A 10,139-nucleotide genomic window follows, 5' to 3' on the forward strand; every position below is an offset into this window, starting at 1 on the left:
GTATTATAAAAGAAAAAGGCGCAGACATAGTTACTTCCCATGGAATAGTTCCAAGGGTGCAGTGTTTTAGAATTTGCATGTCCGCGACAAAGATTGTATTTCGTAATATAACCTGGTGTTGGTTGTATTCGACAGGTCTTTTTAACGCTAAAGCACGTGTCCTATCTATGTGTTTCTACAAAATGGTGTTCTCGACGTTTTTAACGGCATGGGTCTTCGTAATTGCAAAGAGTATACACGGAGAGATGTTTACCTCGCTCTCACAACTAAAAGGCCTTGTTCGCTTGGAAGGCGCGCTGTCGAAAACTCTCGACAATTACCTGGAACAGCAATCGGAAGCTCCCGATATTATACGAAAATTTGCCGATCATGTTAGAATGGAAAGCCAAATCGCCAAAAGCGATATTGAGAGATACGTGTTTCACCCCATCAATTCCTTTCAGCTTGTGAGAAGGTTTGTAAGGCATTGGAAAGAGCTGGGATCATATCTCGAAAAAGGAGCTCCAAATGGTGAGTGCGAATATTACAGCTTGTTTCAATCCAAGGTCGTTTAGCAGAAAAAGTGAAAAAAAAAAAAAAAACGCATGGATGAGCGCGTGCATTGTTGACTTACATAAACAAGCGGAAATTTTCTAGGGCGTGTGAGGCTTGTTCAAGATGCACAAGCAGCTTAACCGTCTTTAGTTCATATATTTTAAAAGGACAGGTTCACGGTTCAGCGCATGCTCATCAAAATGCTGTTTTTCTGCCGGGACATGTTGTATCATCTATGCAAGGAATATGATCATGTAATAATGTTGTCAAAGAACCAATCTGTACACTCCCCTGGCAGTCACTTGCACTTGATCAACTTAAATATTTGCAAATAGCTGTAAATTAATCAACCATGGGATAAAACCATCGAGCCAACAATAAATTTAACGTTGGTAGTGTTGGCATAATCCACTAATTTTTTCTGCGATTTCAATACTCCTCCATCCTCCTTCAGGTTACTCTGCCACTTGTTACTTTGAAATACACTCTGAGATCGCTGAGATACATGTGAGTGGAAATATTAACCGATAGAATTAATAATAAATTGGAAGAAAGTAATTTAATTAATGAGCATGCGCTTAACCATGAACCTGTCCCTTTAAAAGAAAAAATTTTTTTTTAAATTTGGTCTGACTTTCACTTTTAAGATCTTCAGTGGGAGCTTAGAATTAACCGCCCAGCATTTCCAACGTCCCAAGACTTCATGGGAAGCATTTCAGCGATTCTGCGCATTCAAGACGTTTATAAACTTAGCGCATGCGTAGTCGCTGACGGTAAACTGCACGCTGGAAACAACAGCGGGAGACTGGGCGCAGATGAGTGTTATGAACTGGGTGTCGTCAGTGATTCGAAGAAAAATTACGATGACGTCATCGAGTGGATGAGGGAAGCGCTTAAGCGCATGAGCCCGCCTTATGAATACAGCGGTGCACTGTCAAAAGTTGATGTCCTGGAATATTTGTCATGGGCCGAGTACAAGGTAGGTTTTAACCTCGTTCCCAGGGTCCTCCCCTACTTGTCTTTACGTGGAGACGAGTAGTAGGGGATTGGGTGCTTGGTTGGGTAGGTCTATCTGCTTCAAATAAGAGATTATGTTTTGCAACCAAAGTTAGCCAGAAACATTGAGGCCAAGTGGCTATGCTAATAGTTCCAATTTTCATCTGGTGTTAGTTTGATGCCGAAAGATTGTTTGATTAAGGCTGTCAAGAATAGTAATTTTTTGGCCAGAAAGGGAGATTTCACATAATTCATGCTTCACTATTTTCAAATATCCTTCTCGAAGTATTTCCTCTGAATCATCTCCATGAAAACGAGGTTGTCTTAACCCAAAGTTAACTCGTTCCCAGGGCGTTTTCCTTAGAAAATGGGAGGAAAAGTCCTGGGGACGAGGTTGAACACAACGCCGCTCCTGTAGGAGCGACCACTCCTTTTGAGAAAGAAGCGTCTAACAGTTATTTGCTAGATATGAGAGACCTCGATATGAGTTCAGAAGGTTATAGAATTGCGGTTAAATGAATGTAATTTGCAAAAATAAAACTATCATTAGCTGTTATTTCTACCACGTTCATTGCGCGGTATTTCTTTGGGTTCCTAATGATTTGCTAAATCTGCTGTATAATTAAACAAACTTGTCCTATGTAATAAAAAGACAAAAACATGCAGGACATTTGAACACTCAGCAGATTGAAGTTTTAGACTCTGTGACGCATTAAGTTGCTATAAAGTTTTATTATTTTTATTTGTGCATTATATTCTTACAGCTTGGGCTTCTCGATGATGCTATTACACACACAAAAGACATTCTACAAAAAGGTATAGCTAATAGTAAGGTGTTAGCATTTATTTTTTCAAAAGTACGCTTTGAGTTTTTAATGGTAATGGATTGCGTACTACTTCATTTCACCTTACTTTTGCATTTATAATGCCATATCGGCGTGTAAAGCATGGTTTAGCTAGCTAGAACAGCACCATAAGCGCGAGCAAGTTCTCATCGATATATACGCATAAGCAGTACCTCAAGCAGGATCTAGCACCTGGCCGCCCGTCTCGTTAAGGGATTGGGACGAGGAAACGGTAAATGGGACTTGAGACGTCCTCAAGCACAATAGCACAGGAAGAAAACTTCTCTCTAAACTTGTGCCTGTGTTTGTGCTTCTGTTGGTGCGGTGTTGTTGGTATACTTGCTTTGTGTTTGTACGGCTTGCGTTGTGCTTGCGTCTCTGCCAGGTTCAACATTAGATCTAGCTGATGGTCAGTTTTCTATTCTGCAAGCAGATTTGAATTTTGGATTCGCGACTAACACCTTTTAACTGCTTTTTGCAGATCCAAAGAATGAACAAGCTAAAACTAACATAGATTACTTCAGAGCAGAGCGGTTAAAACGCGACTCACTGACAGAGAACTCAGAGAAGTCACCCAAAAACGAAATCAATAACAAAGGACAATTTTCCTCCACTTATGAGAGGTTATGCCGTGGAGAAACTAGAAAGGCAAGTGGAGAAAAACGCGCACACACTGGAGCACGTTTTTCAAAGTTTTTTGAGAACCTCGCATGTTGGTAAATAGCTATTCTGTAGAGCGGGAGATCGCGGGTTCCATTTCCAGTCTCGGGTCAACACTCAGGATCTTGAAATACCTAAGAAATAAAGGTACTTCCTTTGCCCTGCATTGTCCCACATTAGAGTGGCACCATGACGACTTCTTATTCAGTCCAGTCTCTGGAAGGAGACATAAAAAGACTAAGGCTACGTGAAAAGGGACGCAACAACTCCCAACATTGTTGCGCCAACAATGTTGGGAGTTGTTGCGTGTGTGTTGACAGTGGTCTGCAAACGGATGCAGCAACTCCCAGCAATGTTGGGACCTGTAGTGCATCGTGGGAAGGATACAACCCATAAGTCTTAGTAAAACATGCGTAATGAGCGCGCGTGGCCCCAGCAGTGTTGGAAGAGCTGTGCAAACGGATCCAACATTGTTGCGCTACGCTTCGGCGATCACGGAACAAAAGAAATGTTGGGAGTTGTTGGCTGAAAAGTTTGACCGGTTTCAAACTTTGCGCAACAACATCTAACAACATGCAACAGGGTGTGAAAACGGACGCAACATGTAATATCCAACAATGTTGGGAGTTGTTGGTCAACAATGTTGCGTCCGTTTGTACGCAGCCTAAAAACAGAGATGTCATCGATCAGTACTTCCTCGCTAAATACATTGACACTGAAATAAAGTAGGTGTTATTTTAGTCTCCCCACATGGAAAGTGTTTTAAAGCTTATACAGAGGAGAGATACGCATCGGCGCGCTGAGCATGAGGGAAACAGATTTAGGGAGATGTAGCTTTGACTCTCATACCACTGGTAATTAATCCTCTCTGGAGAGTTTAAGCTTCACGTGTACGGCAAACGGCAAACGTCAGAATCAAGTTGAGAATTTCTCAAAATGGAAAATGAGCAGATAAAAACAACTCAAAACAATTCTTATGGATAAAAAATTGTGGGAAACTACTAATTTATGTCTAGAAATGATGAACAGAACTTGGCCACGTGGTACAAATTCGCGTTTGCCGTTTGACGTAAACGTGATACTTAACCTCTCTTCTGTTACAAAGGGGAATGCAGATTAGGACTAATTCATTCGCACTTTAGAAACGAGAAGGGAGCTATGCCGAGTTAACTTTCGCAAAGGCGTCTGGGATTGTTACTAAGGACAGGGAAGAAATTGGCCAATAGCTGACTAGCAGCACGTCCCCGGTTACTTTCCGAGAAACAACTGCGGAACGTATTTCGGCCCCAGTTCTCTGAGACGAGTTAGAACCTTTTCACGCATTTCTGTAAGGTAAATGAATAATCTTTCTACACAGAGCCAAAAGGAAAGAGACAAACTCTTCTGCTACTACCACAACGATCGTCCCGAGATACTCTTGAAGCCAGTCAAAGTGGAGATGATAAATTTGGATCCAAATCTCTATCTGTTTCATGACGTTGTTACAGACAAGGAGATTAACCACGCGATTAAACTAGCAAGACCGAAGGTTAGTTGCCTCCAAAGAGTGCAGGCGTAATTGCGTCTTTTATCAAACCATAGCACTGCGTCGACACTACTTAAGCTGAATCCTTCCCTCAAAATTTTCTCTCGGGCGCGAATGGTGTTTATTTCGAGTGCCTGCTTTTAAGGCTATCCCATCACCCCTCTCAATGCCGGACGCACGCCCAATTTGTAATTCTACTAGTAAGTAGAATTATTGCATTAGGATCAAGTTGTCCCATTTAGCCGCAATTGAAGCTGGACACTGAGGCCCGGAATATTAACGTAGGGAACGAACTCATCTTTTGGGGAAATGCAGACACATGTTACGCTCCCTGTGCTCAAAACCCAACTGCTGTCCTAATTTCATCAAACAGTTAACAACCACAAATAAGGTCAAATATTACTAGTCCCTATACGGCGTCTTCCCAGTCCCTTTCGGTCAATTTACTTCGGTGACGTGCATCTTCTCTTGAACCACGTGACCCGAAACACTTTGGCCGCGCGGAATAATAAGGCCTAGGGACTAGGCAAGGTCAAATATACATTTTAATGCTGGATTCGGTTTCATGTGTGTTTGTTCTTGTATTTCATCGGCCCTTAATCTTTAATCACGTTTTCAAGACTTCACACTTTTGTTCAAACTAGTAAGAATATTTTTCAGCAGCCTTTTGTTACTGAATAATTATTTTGTTTGAAGTGTTACATAACAGGGTAACTTATCATAGTTGTCATAGTTGAATGTGTGTAACTTTAAATGTGTGTAAAGAGAATCTGATTGGACATTTTGAGGATTGTGTGGGACTGGGTCAGTGTTGTTTCGAATGGCAGTATGAGGCCGTGAGGAAGCTATCGCGTATTTTATTGCCTTTTTCGAGGTTTCACAGAAAACTGGCTCAAAATTCGTTCCCACAATGTAGTTGCACACACCTATCCAATATGTAGCATAACCTCAAAATCTCCAATATCCAGCGCTTAGCATCTTACATCGAGCTTTTGCTTGTTTTTCCTTCACAGCTCAAGAGAGCGGTTGTAACAGATACAAGTAATGGCAATCAGATATCCGCCGAGTACAGAATTAGCCAAAGGTTAGGAGCAGTTAGTTAGAACCGATCCGAAATATTGAGAGGGGGTGGGGGGGGGGGGGGGGGGGTTGCTTTAGCAGAATTTAGAAGGAATCGAAGAAGTTAATTTTTGTTTTGTTTTTTAAGTGCGTGGTTGGAAGACAGTGATTCGTCCATCATCAACCGAATAAGTCGGAGGATTCAAGGGATGACAGGTCTATCACTTGATCCTGCGCATTCAGAACCACTACAGGTAAGTTTAAACCAATGATATCCCAAGGGTATAATCAAACGTACCCCTCCGGTACCATGATATGATGTCAAAGTGTGCATTGCATTTCAATACCCTTGTCGACAACGGACTAGAACTGCTTTACCCGCGTAGGTTAGCTCTGCAGTTTGCAACAGCAGTATCAGAATAAACTTGGTACACTCGATCTTGTTAACGTCAAGTCTAAGCTTGGGGGGTTTTATCGTGATGACAATAACCCTCGGATTATCCAATACTCCTGGAATACTTTCCTGTGTATTCGATGAAAAAGCGGTTGGCTTATATTATCCTATTCTCGCCAATTTTTTTACCCTTAAGAAGGTAACTTAATTCTGTTTTCTCTCAGGTGGCTAATTACGGCATCGGAGGACACTATGAGCCGCATCACGATTACGTCCAGGTATAACCGCTCGTTAAATTGAGATTTCGAAGCCAAGGTTCTCTCCTGTGACGAGTAATTCGCCACTTTAGAAACGAGAAAAATTAACGTTCGCCTGGGACTAGAAACAATTGTGGGTCACGTTTCGGCTCCAGACCCCTTCTCTCTTGCTTGACTGCGCATTTTTACCCCTCCAGTTCACTCTCGCTCCAGTTTTCGTGCTTAGTTTCCACAGGGTAGCCCGCGTTGCAGCGGGAATTGTCACTCGAGACCTAGATGGAGAACGGACTGATGATTTAGACTGTCCGCGACGCAGGCTACCACAGGAACGCTTTCTTTAGTCTATTTGCTTGCAGCTGGTCTCGACGAACAAAACTGAGCACATAAATGAATCGCACATGACAAGAATTGGAGAAGAATGAAAGGAGGAGATAGAGAGTGCGCTTCTCTCACCCAGTCCTTGGCCATTCTTGTTCAGCACTCGATTTTCTTTCACCAAGACCAACTGAGAGCCTGTAGCTGACATTACTTGGTATACAGGCTGTTTCCTTTAGTAGTTCTTCTTACAAATTTCTTCTTAAAAATGTGCTTGCATTTACTCCATGATAAAGGATTATGGGCTTCGAGATCACTCTCCCAGGAGAGGAGGGATTTTGGAGTTTGGCCCCAGAGTAATTCCTGACTACTTACAAGTATAACTAACCTTTCAGAATTCAGACCGAAGTCTACCTCACGGTGAAGTTGGAGATAGGATTGCTACGATGTTGATTTATGTAAGTTCCCCTAACAGCGATAGAATCTTAACATCAAGTTTTTAAGCAACAAAAACAATCATTAATAAAATTCTATCGTAAATAACATAAATTCCGAGTGCGCATTTAACGTGGTAACCAGGGAATCTTTTGTAGGGATTTTCATTGGCCTTAATGTTTGTTTTAATGGAGGTGAATGTTACACAAGACGCTTTTGTAGCGTATAATTTGGCTTCCTAAGTTTTCAAGGAATTTGCATGTGCAAGTCGCGCTCAGTATTCAATACTCGGTTTTTAATTAGATAGATTGGAATTCTTGAGCCCGACCTTGTCTTAACTGCATATAACGCAGGCGCATTATAGTGCAATTGCAGCTTTGTGGTCTGTCTGCGAGAAGGCACTGATCATGTTCGCGCTTCGACTAAAAAGAGACTAGTCATAAGCAATCCTGTTTCTAGAATCCTCATGACCCTAATCCAGTAAAAGCGGTAGCCTAGTGATTCCTGGTACGGACCCGCAAAAGGAACAAGATTAAGTAAGGCATTACACAGGACACCGAAGTAATTGACGATATCGCCTATACACCAACGTTGGCATTGTATTGACCAGGAAACCAGTGCAACGACTGTTCATTAACACCTACTTTTTCTCTCGCGCAGTTGAGTGACGTAGATGCTGGTGGCGCCACAGTGTTTTTGGATATTGAAGAATTTGTTCATCCTCAAAAGGTTAGTTCACTGACCTCTGAATTTAACTTGCGGTTCCACTCGCACATCAGACGTAAGAAATAAGTTCGCAAAGGTGGATCGAAGTTTTTTTAACGTTTGATCAAAATTTGTGCACGTTGTTGAAAAACTGTTTTTACGGGTAATCCTCTCTCTCTGGCTCATTAGCACAAGGTTAATTAATGGTCAGAATGTAGAGCCATTCATTAGAGATTGGGCAAGCCCTTGAGATGTCATGTTTAAAAAGTGATTAGCTACACAATTTTCATTTTTAACCGAGGTTTGAACGTGTCATCATGGCGGCCATATTGGTGGCTCCTCGTGGAAATGCCTCGAAAAATGTGTTATGCATTGACCACCAACACGGTCGCTTTCTCACGTTATGAGACGTGGTTGCAGACCAAGACTGAATTCAGTTCAACCAGGGTCAACGTTAGTTAAAAATTTCAGTTTTCAAGAACAGGGCTAATATAGAGCAATACAACAGTCAACAGCGAAAACAGTAAAATCAGTTAAATATTCAGCAAATCCCTTCTTTCATCACTTAATACGTCGCCAGCGTTGCATTACGGACACGGTCAATACTCCTCAAAATTCTTACGACTATTCAAGCCAGCCCTGTTATGAAACATTCTCAGCTCGTTAAAATCTTCTTTTCGTGTTTTGCAGGGTGACGCCGTATTCTGGTACAACCTTGATAAGAACGGCTTTCCCGATGAAAGGACGAAGCATGCCGCTTGTCCTGTGGTTGTAGGATCAAAATGGGGTAAGTATCTTTAAACACGTGCCATTTACTTGATCTATGTGGCTTCCGCAGCAACCAGTCTCGTTAGAGCTGAGCTCGATGAAAATATGTGTTACATGACGTATTAAATGGGGTTCGACGCGCGAGCGCGAATGGCAAGGGAAGTTTGGAGTTTGAGTGAATGGTTTGTGTTAAGGGGGGGGGGGGGGGGGAGTTGCAGTTTAACGTTAAGTCGCTTTGCGCAGGTCAGTTTTACAAACTGCGTAATCTCCAGTACCTAAACATAGTATTGTAAAGACAAATAAACTCCTCAAATAACTCGAAGTGAGAGTTCTGAATGCATCATCGTTTGTCTTACGACTTTTCTCTGTAAAACATTTCTTTGATTTGAAATATTTATAAATTGATGTCTTTTGTAGTTGCCAACAAATGGATCAATGAAAGAGGGCAGGAGTTTCGCAGACCATGTCTACCAACATGATCAGCCAGTGCCGTAGCCAGACCAAACGGCCAACCGAGGCAGGCGGGAGTTGCTAGGGGGGTTCGGGGGCATGCCCCCCCCCGCCCCGAGAAATTTTGAACTTTAGTCTCTCGGAAATGTGATTTGCAGCGTTTTCTGGGCCTTTCGGTAACTTTTTTTCGAGTTAATTTAAGTGGAATTTAAAAAGCAATAATCAGAAACAAGCTACATAATCTGGGTGACCGTTAACCTCGCCAATGGTTTTGATCAGTATTTGTTCAAAAAAATTTGAGTTAACGTACGTAGCCCCTTGAGATCGATGATATGGTAATTTTTTCATAGTATATTGACTGAATTGCTGAATTCTTTGTAATATCATGATGCGTTAAAAATATCCGATGATCGCTTATGTAAAATAAAAATGATCGGCGAAATTCGTCAAAATTTTACCGAGGCGAGTGCCTCGGTTGGCCTCATACTAGCTACGGCGCTGTCAGCCTTCTTGTTTCTAAAAGTTTCTATAGTTAATATTTATTTATTTTACCAATATATTATACCGAGACCATACGCGGTTGTCACCAATAAAAACTTTAAAAATACGGCGAGATGATGAACATTTCCTTTGTATGGGCCGGGAAAGATGATTTTTCAGCCAGTTCCATTTCTTCGGAGCCGCCTGGGTCACTGACTGAAAAATCACTTTTCTTAGGCGATTGCGGAGCTACGCTTTTATGAAGTTACCTCACATTTTGAATAAAATGACTCCAGCAGTATTTGTGCTATGGAGCGAACTGACTATTAATGGTAAGAGAAGTTTGTAAACCCTTAGGTTATGCCCCAACCTGTGTCACAAAGTCTACTCCACCGGTTTACCGTAAACTGCCGGTAATAAGCCCCTCCACTTATAACCCCCCCCAGATAAAAACACCCACCCCCGGAATAAAGGCCCCTCTCTAGCAGCCTCCTCCTCAGGCATTTTGTTTCTCGCATGGTCGAGGTCAGTGCGAAACGCGAGTGACTGGTGATGAACCGCAAGGGACCATGGGAAGGGTACAGTTATCTCCTTCCCGCCTTCCTTATCGCGCACATTTTCATCTGGAGAGAGACGTCTAAGTACGAGGCAGCCTCTCTAGGTAGTATCGAAATAAATTTAATTTATTTTGACGCAATAAAGCTTATTTTAATACC

At 42.1% G+C, this 10,139-nt stretch overlaps 2 protein-coding genes across 2 annotated transcripts in view; both read left to right on the top strand.

Annotated features, from left to right (window-relative positions):
* Positions 1 to 10,139, top strand: part of LOC140943368 (protein LZIC-like) — a 296,884-nt gene that overhangs the window by 269,373 nt on the left and 17,372 nt on the right. The window lies entirely within an intron of this gene.
* LOC140934475 (prolyl 4-hydroxylase subunit alpha-1-like) lies at positions 246 to 8,978 on the top strand. The gene is made up of 12 exons (XM_073384094.1): positions 246 to 510; positions 1,182 to 1,513; positions 2,295 to 2,346; positions 2,857 to 3,023; positions 4,393 to 4,563; positions 5,574 to 5,644; positions 5,768 to 5,873; positions 6,238 to 6,291; positions 6,981 to 7,043; positions 7,681 to 7,749; positions 8,416 to 8,512; positions 8,911 to 8,978. The coding sequence occupies exons 1-12, from the start codon at positions 246 to 248 to the stop codon at positions 8,970 to 8,972; spliced, it is 1,509 nt and encodes a 502-aa protein (XP_073240195.1). The 3' UTR covers positions 8,973 to 8,978.

The sequence above is a fragment of the Porites lutea genome, chromosome 1, assembly GCF_958299795.1.
Source record: "Porites lutea chromosome 1, jaPorLute2.1, whole genome shotgun sequence".
Taxonomy (NCBI): domain Eukaryota; kingdom Metazoa; phylum Cnidaria; class Anthozoa; order Scleractinia; family Poritidae; genus Porites; species Porites lutea.